The following is a 13,080-nucleotide window of genomic DNA, read 5'->3' on the forward strand; positions in this document are numbered from 1 at the left end:
GCCCGCATATCTTAGGCTGCATTCTTGCGATGGCCGCTAGGCGGCATTCCCATAGTGGTCAGCGTATAGTATGCAAATTGCATACTAATGCCGATTCACAACGTTACGCGAGCCCTGCGTACGCAGTTTACGTTGTTTCCGTACGGCGTTTTTTTTGCATAAGGCTGCCCCTTCTATAGCAGAGGCAGCCTATGCTAAAGTATACCCGTCGTTCCCGCGTCGCGAAATTAGAAATTTACGTCGTTTGCATAAGTGAATCGTGAATGGCGCTGGACGCCATTCACGTTCACTTTGAAGCAAATGACGTCCTTGCGACGTCATTTACCGCAATGCACGTTGGGAAAGTTTCCCGACGGAGCATGCGCACTACGCTCGGCGCGGGAACGCGCCTAATTTAAATGATTCCCGCCCCCTACGGGATAATTTAAATTGCGCGCGCTTACGCCAGGCATTTTGCCGGAGCGCCCACGCAATTTACGGAGCTACTGCTCCGTGAATCGCGGGTAGCGCAGAAAATTTGCGGGGGCGCAGGGCAAAAACGGTGCCCTGCGCCTACGTAAAAAAAGGGCAAGGCTACCTGAATCTGGGCCCCTATGTTTTGGGCTGGCTATGAAAACATCATAACTCTTTCTGTCTTTCTTGTTTTCCATCAGTATTAGCCATGTTGGGCCGATGTCGGAGAGCAGTCCGGCCAGCAGCACCAGTGGAAAAAGCCAGGAGAAGATCCCTCTTACCACAGAGTCCGATGACAACAGGTGAGAGATGATGTCACGTCATATATTACTAGAGATGTTTAAGAAGAGCTCCAGCTCAAATTCACCTTATCTTATTTTTCATGGAGCAGACAACGGGTTACAATTTATTGCTCAAACCATAGACAAATAGAAATAGGGCACCAAACCAGAAAGTGAAAGCCACCTAGATGTAACCTACACATTTCAGGGGCAACAGGACTTCCCCTTCTTTAGGGCCTTAGATCAGGGGTGCCCAACCAGTGGACCGTGGAGCCCTCTGATGTGGCCGGCGACCTCCAGCTATGGGATGGAATAAAATAGAATAGAATACTGTTATTGGAGGTAAGTTTATTACTAAAATCACAGGCCCAGATTCTCGTATCTGGGCGTAAAACTGTGCGGGCGTAACGTATCTGGTCTACGTTACGCCGCCGCAAGTTTTACAGGCAAGTGCTTTATTCACAAAGAACTTGCCTGTAAAGTTGCGGCGGCGTAGCGTAAATCACCCGGCGCAAGCCCGCCTAATTCAAATGAGCCGGGTAGGGGGCGTGGAGCATTTAAATTAGGCGTGTTCCCGCGCCGAACGTACTGCGCATGCGCCGTCCTGAAAATATCCCAGGGTGCATTGCTCCAAATGACGTCGCAAGGACGTCATTGGTTTCGTCGTGAACGTAAATGGCGTCCAGCCCCATTCACGGACGACTTACGCAAACAACGTAACTTTTTAAATTTCGATGCGGGAACGACGGCCATACTTAACATTGGTTGCCCCTCACATAGCAGGGGCAACTTTACGCGTCGCAAATCTAACGTAAACATCGTAACTTCACTGCGTCGACCGCGCGTACGTTCGGGAATTCGCGTATTTTGCTAATTTGCATACTCGACGGGGAAAACGACAGAGGCGACACCTATCGGCGAAAAAGAAAAATGCATTTAAGATCCGACAGCGTAAGAGCCTTACGCCTGTCGGATCTAATGGATATCTATGCGTAACTGATTCTAAGAATCAGTCGCATAGATACGACGGCCCAGATTAGGACTTACGACGGCGTACATTGCGTTGCACCGTCGTAAGCCCTTTGAGAATCTGGGCCACAGTGTATATATTGGGCATATCTATTCTGCAGTGGTTACTGGGCTGCTTTCAAACTGATCCACAGGTACAGAGAAGAGCACCTGCGGGTTACCTGCACTGAGCCATAGACTTCTATTACCTGTGAGTTAGGTGTGCTTTCTGAAAGTGCACCAAACCTGCAGGATATGATAGAAGTCTATGGGCCCGTACACACGACCGGATCTGTCCGCTGATACTTGTCCGCGGACCAGTTTCAGCAGACATGTTCGGTCGTGTGTACGGCCGACCGGACAGGTTTCCAGCGGATATTTGTCCAGCCGACCGTTTTCCAGCGGACAAAAATTTCTTAGCATGCTAAGAAACCTGTCCGCTGGAAGCCTGTCCGTCGGACATGTTCGGTCGCCTGTACAGACTCACCGGACATGTCCGCTCGGCCCCAAGCCCTCGCATGCGTCAAAGTGATTCGACGCATGCGTGGAAGTATTTACTTTCCAGGGCCGCGTACGCCGCCGCGTAATCGTCGTGGCGACGGCGCAGCCACGCCACCGCGTATTGCGTACGGGCGGATTTCTGTTTGATGGTGAGTACACACATCAAACAGAAATCGGGCAGACGACTGTCCGCTGAAAACGTTCCGGCGGACCGTTTTCAGCGGACTGTTTGGTCGTGTGTACAGGGCCTATGGCAAAGTGCAGCTAGCCCGCATGATAGCCAATGGTGAACTGCGCTGCACTCGTGATGTGTGTAAACAACCATGCATCAGTGTGAAAGCAGCCTTAGGCCCCTTTCACACGGTCAGTCCGACCAAATTGGACCCTCCATTCACCTCTAAGGAGTGGAAGATGTAAATGAACTTATGGGGCAAATGTGTTCAGTAGGGTTGAGGTCATGTAATTGAGATACAATAGGGGAATACATGTCCAGCCTGGAAGACAACAGCCATGTCTTGTTCCATATATACAGAGGAGTGAGTATTGTCACCCTTGAAGAAGAAGTGTGATAAGAAAATCCTGAAATGCGTATACTAATGCAGCTGCCACATTTATGGATTTATAAGCTGCTAAATATACTTTTTTCCTTTTTTGGTTCAGGTACAGTGGGCCAGATTCACCAAAGAGATACGACAGCGTATCTCCTGATACGCCGTCGTATCTCTGTGATCCGCCCGTCCTAACTATGCGACTTTGTCACCACTGTGCCAATTGTCACCACTGTGCCCTTTAATTGTCACCACTGTGCCCATTGTTGCCACTGTGCATGTCACTGTGCCCTTTAATTGTTGCCACTGTGCCCATTGTCACCACTGTGCCCATTATCACCACTGTGCCCTTTGTCACCACTGTGCCCATTGATGCCACTGTGCCCTTTGTCGCCACTGTGCCCTTTGTCGCCACTGTGCCCATTAATGCCTCTGTGCCCATTGTCGCCACTGTGCCCTGCAAAATGCACTTACCTTACTCCTTCAACGTCCCTCGATGTCTTCTCCCGCCTTGGTGACGCTTCGGCCAATCAGGTTACTGATAACCAGAATCGGGGGAACCTGATTGGCTGAGACGGCCGTCAGTCTTATCCAAGGGATGCACCCCCCGTACGTTCTGAGGATAAGACATCCGGGAGCCGAGGGCTGTACTCGGAAAGCCTATCAGAGCTGCTGGCTCTGATAGGCACTTCCGCACAGCCAACCAGCTGCCGTTATTCAGGTGGTCGGCGCTCAAGTTCCGGCCATCTCTGAATAGACCAGCGGCAGCTGGCAACAATAACATACATTTATGCAATGCATAAATGTATGTTATTAGACTCAGTGGCGGGCGAGAGCCAGAGGGGGCGGCGCTCCAGCGCCCTCTATGGACGAACCGCCACTGGTCCTACCTGTACTCCTTATCAGCTGCCATGAGTTAAACTAGATGTTATATACAAAAAAAAAAGTAAAAAAAAAAAAAATAGAAGGAGTAAACAGTCCCTGCCTCCTTTACATTTTGATAGCGAGAATTACCTTCACCTCTATTTCATCAGTTACACTGATCGTGACTATAATTACTAGATGTAGCAGCTGCGTATGACTGAGCTTTAATTTATGACTGCGTGTTGAAATGTTGTAAAGACCTCGCTACAGCTAAATTATACAGCTCGTGAAAATGTGACTGTTGAAAATGCAAACTTAATCGGAGATCGGAGCCAGACGTGACAGCAGGGAAGAAACTATAAAACAAGGCGATGATAACTGGCACTGAAAGAAAGGAAAGACAGCTAGCGCAGAGTGCCCAAGGAGCTTAAATATGTGTATCCTGCAGTAGCAGCTTGTGCTCAAACGCAGCCACTGTGCCCATCAAACGCAGCCACTGTGCCCATCAAACTCAGCCACTGTGCCCATCAAACGCAGCCACTGTGCCATCAAATACTGCCACTGTGCCATCAAATGCTGCCACTGTGCCATCAAACGCAGCTACTGTACCCATCAATTGCTGCCAGTGTGCCCATCAATTGCTGCCTGTGTGCCCATCAATTGCCGCTACTGTACCCATCAATTGCTGCCAGTGTGCCCATCAATTGCTGACACAGTGCCAATCACATGTTGCCAGTGTACCCATCAATTGCCACTACTGTGCCCCATCAAATTACCTGTTTCCCAGTGGGTCAGCGGCAGTGTCCTGCACGTCCTCCATGTCTTCTTCCGTCCTCTCTCAGGCATCCAATCACAGCACCTGATGTTTCAGCCAATCAGGTGACTGGTAACAGACCCAACAATCTGATTGGCTGAGAGGCGGTTCAGTGTTAGCAAAGCGAATTCCTGTGCTAACACACAGCTGAGTGAACTGCGAATGCCCAGCAGTTCCGCCAGTTTATCATTCTTACAGACAACAGGAGGGGACAGCCCCCCTCCCGCCGCCATCCGGTGTTTCTCCAAGCTCTCCCGTGCCATTGGGGACCCGGAGAAAGAATCGGCCGGCGCCGGATGACGACCATAGAAATTCCCATCACCAGTCATCTCTATGATCGTCAGAGGCCCGGGCGCGACGTTATGATGTTACGCCCAGGCCCCGGATGTAAACAAAGCCGCGATCGTGGCTGTCAGCATAAGATCTTTTTCTCAGTCTCAGGCCTCGTACACACGACCAAACATGTCCGCGGAAACTGGTCCGGCGGACCAGTTTCCGCGGACATGTTCGTTCGTGTGTACGGCCGACCGGACAATTGTCCGGCGGATCGGACAGGTTTCCAGCGGACAAATGTTTCTTAGCATGCTAAGAAACATGTCCGCTGGAAGCCTGTCCGTCGGACATGTTCGGTCGTCTGTACGACTCACCGGACATGTTACGAATACAAATCTGTCTGGCATGCGCCGTGACATGGACGCATCCCCCTGCGCCTGCTCACAACCATGTCGGAACAACTGCCTAAACTACGCCGGATCACTGCGTATGGCGTGAGCGTAACCTATGCCCAGCCAGACACACGTCCAACGTAAAATACGCCGGCTTGTGTTCCCTGGTGCAGACCTTTGCATGTCTGCTGCTGGGTTGCACCACCTTTATGGGGAATAACTTTACGCCGGACGTACAACTTACGCGCAACTCGCGTAGCCTACGTCGGGCGCACGCAGGTTCGTGAATCGCCGTATTTACTTCATTTGCATGTTTGAATAGCTAATCAATGGGAGCAGCACCATGCACCCAGACTAAATGTGCGCCCACCCTACGCCGGCGTAAGCAAGCTACGTCAGCGGGGTGTAGCCTGGTTTTAGGCGCATATCTGTTTGTGGGTCTGGCGCACAGATACGACAGCGCACATTTGCACTTACGTCGGCGTAACTTGTTATACGTCGGCGTAAGTGCTTTGTGAATCTGGGCCTGGGTGTTGTGGCAGTAAATTTCAATCAGGTAGGTTGGCAACACTGTATCTGAGCAGCCCATGTGACTATAGAGTCACACATGTGGGCGTATACACAGTGGTAAATGACACTCCCCTTCCTCCTCCACCATGCCTACTAACCAGCTAAACACAATGGGGGCAGGATATTACATGTAGATTAATGGAGGCTAACCATACAACTACTGTTCAAAATCTCTGTATGTTATTTTTTCTCTTAAATAAAAATCTTTATCGGGAAAAAAAAAGATAAATGGAGGCTTTACCTCCCTATAAGACAACGGCTGGAGGAGCATGACAGAGCCTTTGACTGGCAGAAATCTGCCCACACCATGTTATTGCCCAAAAAATATTAAACCAGCCCATGCAACATAAAAGTGAATAACAGCCTTAGCCTGCATGTCTCCACCAAACCATGCACTGACACATTTTGCCCTGCTCACAGTGGCTTAGTCATAGGACACCTATCACTAATCCCTAGTGGGCAGAGCGAAAAATGTAAGGGGCGGGGTTTGGCAGAGACATGTAGAATGAGTCTGCTATTCATTTTTATGTTACACAAGCTAGTAGGGAGAGCAGCGTTTCCTCTACTGAGGTCTGAGTACTCTGTGGGTGAGTATATGACTTACCGACACCCTGCTTCTGTGGATTCATGGACAACATTTCTCTTCAGCTTTAAAGCGGGAGTTCACCCGAAAAACGATTTTTAACATTAGATTGAGGCTCATTTTGTGAAGCAGAATCGGGTGTTTTTTTTTTAATCGAAGCAGTACTTACCATTTTAGAGATAGATCTTCTCCACCGCTTCCGGGTATGGTCTTCGGGACTGGGCATTCCTATTTGATTGACAGGCTTCCGACAGGCTTCCGATGGTCGCATACATTGCGTCACAAGTAGCCGAAAGAAGCCGAACGTCGGTACGGCTCTATACGGCGCCTGCGCACCGACGTTCGGCTACTTTCGGAAAATCGTGACGCGCTGTATGCGACCGTCAGAAGCCTGTCGGAAGCCTGTCAATCAAATAGGAACGCCCAGTCCCGGAGCCCATACCCGGAAGCGGCGGAGAAGATCTATCTCTAAAACGGTAAGTGCTGCTTCGATTTTAAAAAAAACACCCGATTCTGCTTCACAAAATGAGCATTAATCTAGTGTTAAAAATTGAGTTTTTGGGTGAACCTCCACTTTAAGTGGCACTTTAAGTGTTTATTCAGATTGAATTAAGTCATCCTATTCCTATATTTGTGTACTGGTGAAGGACAAATATTGAGATCCAAACTGCACCTGAACCACACAACTAAGCTGAAGAAGGACTGTTGGAGGCCCCACTGTAGCATCATTCCATCAGAATGCAATAAGGCCTTTCTGTCCAAGGCGCAGTCAAATTAAAATAGGTTAAAGGATTTAAAAATGACCTTCCACATAGATAGAGGCAAAGTCGTACTGGAACAGGGAAACAGTCACACTTTGTGTAAAATGTCTTTGTATGATGTAGTATTTGACATGTGTACTGCCGAAAAAACAATTCATTTTCGTAATTCGGAAATTCGAAAATTTGGAAATTTGAAAATTCGGAAATTCAAAAATCCAAATTTTCGATTTAAAAATTTCAGAATTTTTGGAATTTCTGATTTTCTAATCTCCGATTTTCGAATTTTGGAACTTCGAATTTTGGAATTTCACATTTTCGAATTTTGAATTTTCAAATTTCCAAAATTTTAATATTCCGAAATCTCTAATGTCCGAAATCTCTAATCTCCGAAATCTCTAATCTTGGAATTTTGGAATTTTGGAATTTCTGATTTTCTAATCTCTGAAATCTCTGCATTTTGGAATTTCTCATTTTCTAATCTACGAAATCTCTGAATTTAGGAATTTCTGATTTTCTAATCTCCGAAATCTCTGAATTTTTGAAGATATTTAATATTTCGGAAATTAGAAATTTCAGAAATTAGAAATTTCGAAAAATAGTAATTTCGGAAAATAGTAATTTAGAATTTCGAATTTTCAAAATGTTGAATTTCCGAAATTTAAATATTCGAAAATTTTTAATTTACGAAATTTGAATATTTGAACATTTTGAATTTCCGAAATTTTGAAGATTCGGAAATTGAAAAATTCTGAAATTTCGGAATCAACTCATTTGTCAAAATTTGTTAAAAAACTAATTTGGGACTTAACAAATTGAACATGTCTTTGTAGTATCACCTTTACTCAGAACACCAGAATTCAGAGGGGTACCCACATACGTTTTGGTCATATAGGGAGTTCTGATGGATAGGTGTCCACAAATGTTTGGTCATTATGTCTGTTATAATGCCCTGAAGCCCTGAAGATGTGGGTAACAGAAGCTGGTTGAGGTGGATCCTGATTCAGCTACAAAAGAAGTCAATGCTGAGTTGTACACACAAGCACTCCGCTGTTAGCTAGGAGGTATACAGGATCAAAACTACAGTAGATAAATGAGCATTCTTTGTAAAAAAAATGAAATTATAGGTTCAACTACTTTAGGTACAAATGTAATTACACTCGATTGTGAAAATTTTCAACATCTTTCTCTTTACAGACAAGTCAACTGGGACACCTTCCTGAAGAAGAATGTTATTTTCATTCTTGCAGCTCGGCCAAACAGTTCTGCCATCCATCTAAAGCCATCAATATAAATAACCAGAGGCATAGTCATGGCTACCAAAAAAATAAAGCCAACAAGAAGATCCTGAACATGGTCAGTTGAATGACATTAAGCAAGGAATGTGTGTTCTACCAGAATGAGACATTGTCAGGCTGACCCGAAGAGCACAGAAGATTGATTTGCCCCAAAATTGTCTTCCCAAATGAGCCCGTCGACCCAATAACTGTATTTTTATGATCACCAAGCTCCAGATGATAGCTATAAATATTGTATTGACTTTCTGAAGACTCTCATCCAACAACCTCACAATTATTAAGGTTTAGAGTTCACGGACAGTGTCACTCCTTATTTATTTACCTAGGATTTAAAAGAGATAGGGGGCTTGAAATTATTACTTTAGTTGTGGCAAAATGTATTATTCCGGCTTTTTCCTCTCATTTTGGGTCTAACTTATTTGTCCTTGGTTAAAGAATTGCTAATTTTGGCGGGAAGGGGGGCGGGGGATTGACATCATACAAAACATATTTAATGCCTAGTCTATAGTAGTTTGTTTTGCAATTTTTGTTTTCAGCTGTAAAAAAACTGTTTAATGAAATGTTTATATATGTAACAAAAGGGATTAACGTTTTTTAAATCATGGGCAGGCCTCCATTACTGCGAGAAACGACTGCATTTTATAAGTATGTTTGCAAGTGCACACATATACAAAGACCTTATATTGACTGTTATCATCATTATCATTTGCAGGGTTTAAGACTAACTAGAATTGTTGAGATTCTGGCACTTCTCTTCCTTAGGTATTCCAAGGTGTTTCCTAGCCTACTGGGAAGTTAACACCACCATTTTGGATTGGCCTATAACCTTCTTTTAGATGGACCTACTTGGAACCACTTTATTAGGAGCCATCAATATGCAGGGTTTAAGACTAATTGGAATTGTTGAGATTCTGGCACTTCTCTTCCTTAGATATTCCAAGGTGTTTCCTAGCCTACCGGGGAGTTACTGTAACTCCACCATTTTGGATTGGCCTATGACCTTCTTTTAGATGGACCTACTTGGAACCACTTCATTGGGAGCCATCAGGAGACATCAATATAAAATGTCCAAACCATGTCATCTTAGGAGGTTTAACCTGATAAGCATCTAGATCACAAAGACTCTTAGCCTTCTCTTAGATGGGCAGAAGGTCTCTTCGTTGCTGCTTGTATTTGTTCTTTAAGTCATTACCCATTGCTCTTGATCATAGGTCAAGACAGGGAAGTAGTATGGCCATTAAAATGGAAGTCTTGTCCTAAAAAGGCAAATCTTGCTTCCCTGCCAAAGACTAGTGCAACCAAACTATAGCCTCTGACCTAAACCACTTGTCAATCTTATAGTCCTACTTTCTAACGAGCATGAACTTGATCCCGTGATTCAGGACTTCTCTAGCAGAAGCCAGTGACAGAACATTGTGGCTTCAGATTTAGAACGCTCACCTACCATCTACTCAAAGTTGAAGGTTACAGTCAGGTGGATCCAAATGGACAAGAGGTGACATTCTTTTTATGCTATAGAATTACACATCAGATTGTACTTCTGTGAATATTCATGGTAAAACTGGTGGGCTGTGATTTGAATTCACTAGCCAGAAGATTTTGTCTACTGTTCTCTTTGCTTTTGGACTGTCCAAGGTACACGTCGATTTTTCGAAGATATGATTACATCTAAAGCATCAGATTGTAGTACCATGTTAGCTGTTAAGGGTATCAACAAATTTTGCTAACAGTGAAAGGATTTGAAAGTTTATTTAAAAGAGAAAAAGTAATAAGTGATGTTTAAAGAGTTGGGCCCCGTACACACGACCGAGTTTCTCGGCAGAATTCAGCCAGAAACTCGGTCGGAGCTGGATTCTGGTGAGAAACTCGGTCGTGTGTACACTTTTCAGCGAGGAAGCCGACGAGGAACTCGTCGGGCTGAAAAGAGAACATGTTCTCTATTTTCTCGTTAGTCAATGGGAAAAGTCGGCCCGCCGAGTTCCTCGGCGGCTTCCACACTGAACTCGACAAGGAACTCGATGTGTTTGGCACGTCGAGTTCCTCGGTCGTGTGTATGGGGCCTAAGACATGCACGTTCTTCAGAGACAAGGCTTTTGGACTGTCCAAGTTACACAGCGATTTTTCGAATATATGATTACATCTAAAGCATCAGATTGTTGTACCGTGTTAGCTGATAGGGAAATCAACAATTTTTGCTCACGGTGAAAGGATTTGAGAGTTTATTTAAAAGAGAAAAAGTAAAACGTGATGTTTAAAGAGTAAGATATATCAACATGCACGTTCTTCAGAGACAAGGCAAGTGTAAAGCTAAGGACCTGATCTATTGACCAAAGCTAAATGTGAAGCTTTCATGCCCCAGACATTTGCCATGTGGGACCTCCCAAAAGTAAACATTTTATAAAGTAACTCAATCATTTAAGATGTTGCAGAAGCAAGACATCATTACATACAATAGACATTAATTTCTGTTATTTTGGAACATCTTATCAGTTTGATCCTGACACAGACTCGCAAATGCTTTTCTGTAGAATATGGAGACTGTCTTTCCTGATCTCATTTGTTACTACCTGTAACTTGGGAGGGCTGGATGAACACTTTAAACCCAGCCAAAGCCTTAAATGTAATCCCTAAAGCTAACCTAACCCTTAAATATAACATTCAACCTCTACCCAAACCCTAGACCTAATACCTAACTCCACATCCCTCATTAGCCCAGTAATTATACAAAACCTTAGGCAAAATGTGCACTATCTTACTGATAAATACTATATTATCAGAAAAGTAATTACTAATTAGTGTTGATGCATACAGTGAGCATACTTCCCTTTAGTGCCCTCATCCACCCCACTCTATGTCAACTGATGATCCTAGAATATACCTGCTGGGGAAGTTGGAACACCTTCCATGCTGCCCTTTACATGCCGGTCCTAGGAAGCTTCAGTTAGAATTCTGTGTTAGGATACACTGGGGTGGGGGTTTACTTTAGCAAAGCTTATGTGCTTACTAGATAGTAATTACCATCTCACTAGGCATTTCCATTGTTTTGATTCTAGTAACATTAAGGTATTGGCCACCTGAAGGTTGCCAACAGCAGCATGGGATCAGTGCATAGATGCCAGCTGTCCCAAATTTTGCCACCTTGGACCTCAGTCCTATTGATGCTGTGTCCCGGACAATGTTCCAGGATCCCAGCATCACCAATATTTGATTTGCTGTATACGTGCAGTAAGACAGTAAGGCATTCATTATGGTGACTGGGGGCCACAAGTAAGTGCTTCCCACATATTTTAAGGCAGAGCTTGGGCTGCCCACACCGATAAGTGGGAGAGATCGTGGTGGAACACCCACTCACTGGACACACTGTTGACAGGGCTAATTGAAAGCAAGACATTATTACATACAATAGACATTTATTTCTGTTATTTTGGAACATCTTATTAGCTTGATTCTGACATAGACTCTCAAATGCTTTTTTTTTTTGTAGAATATGAAGACTGAACTGTCTTTCCAAATCTCAGAACAAGACATATTAAGGCATCGGGGAAATAATATGATTCAATAACATCTTTATAGCAAGTGATACTAGAACCTAATATTAGTAATATTAATAATTCAATTTAATCATGAGGCAGATAATAGTTTTTCTTTATTATACCATCAATCAAAGCGAAGTGGAGGTTGAATTAAAATGTTTGCTTTTTGTTGCTATTTGTAACTTGGGAGGGCTGGATGAACACTTTAAACCCAGCCAAAGCCTTAAACGTAATCCTCTCACTTCCCGCCATTATATCTCTCCACATAGCACATACCTCTCCTGCTCACCACCATACCCTCCTCACTCCTCTCCTGTATGTACTGCCCACAGTCATGCCCACCTCCTTCCTCTCCTGTACATACTGCCCACTGCCATACCCTCCCTACTCCACTCCAAAACATAATGCCCACTGTCATACCCTTCCCAATCCTGTACATACTGCTCACTGTCATACTCTCCACACTTTGCACCTGTACATACTGACCACTGTCATACCCTCCATTCTCCTCTCTTGCTAATAATGCCCACTGTCATACTCTCCACACTCCTCTCCTGTACATACTGCCCACTGGTATACACTCTCCACTCCTCCCCTTTATATACTGCCCTCTGTCATACCCTTACCACTCCTCTCATGCACATACTGTCCACTGTCATACCATCCATTCTCCTCTCCTGCACATACTGCACACTGTCATACCCTCCACACTCCTCTACTGTACATACTGGCCACATCATACCCTCCACACGCTTCTCCTGTACATACTGCCCTCTGTCATACCCTCCCCACTCCTCTCCTGCACACACTGTCCACTGTTATACCATCCACTCTCCTGTACATACTGCCCTCTGTCATACCCTCCACACTTCTCTCCTGTACATACTGAAGTGGGAGAGGTCATGGTGGAACACCCACTCACTGGGCACATCTGAGGTGCACTGTTGGCAGGGCTAATTGCGTTCAGGACTGAAATGTTGGCAAGTATGCCAGTGCCAAGGCTTTGGCCACACAATCTGAACCAGAGGATTCTGGGAAGACTGATGTCATAAGATGGTAAAACCCTCAGCTCTTCATTCATTAGAGTAAATAATGAATTTCTGGATTCAGGTCCTGGTTTGAGAGACAGCTGATGTAGCTTTTTTTCCTAAACTATATTTTCTGTAGCCAAAATTTGATTGCCTTCACTCTTTATCTCCTCTTT

At 44.9% G+C, this 13,080-nt stretch overlaps 1 protein-coding gene across 1 annotated transcript in view; it reads left to right on the forward strand.

The window, feature by feature from the left end:
* PHF24 (PHD finger protein 24) overlaps positions 1 to 10,131 on the forward strand; it is a 226,792-nt gene extending 216,661 nt beyond the window's left edge. Inside the window, exons 7-8 of the mRNA XM_040335603.1 lie at positions 654 to 755; positions 8,243 to 10,131. Coding sequence (XP_040191537.1) covers positions 654 to 755; positions 8,243 to 8,339 — 199 coding nt within the window. The 3' untranslated portion in view covers positions 8,340 to 10,131. The remainder of the gene's footprint in view (positions 1 to 653; positions 756 to 8,242) is intronic.
* The last annotated feature ends 2,949 nt before the right edge of the window (positions 10,132 to 13,080 follow it).

This window comes from Rana temporaria, chromosome 1 (genome assembly GCF_905171775.1).
Source record: "Rana temporaria chromosome 1, aRanTem1.1, whole genome shotgun sequence".
In the NCBI taxonomy this organism is placed as follows: domain Eukaryota; kingdom Metazoa; phylum Chordata; class Amphibia; order Anura; family Ranidae; genus Rana; species Rana temporaria.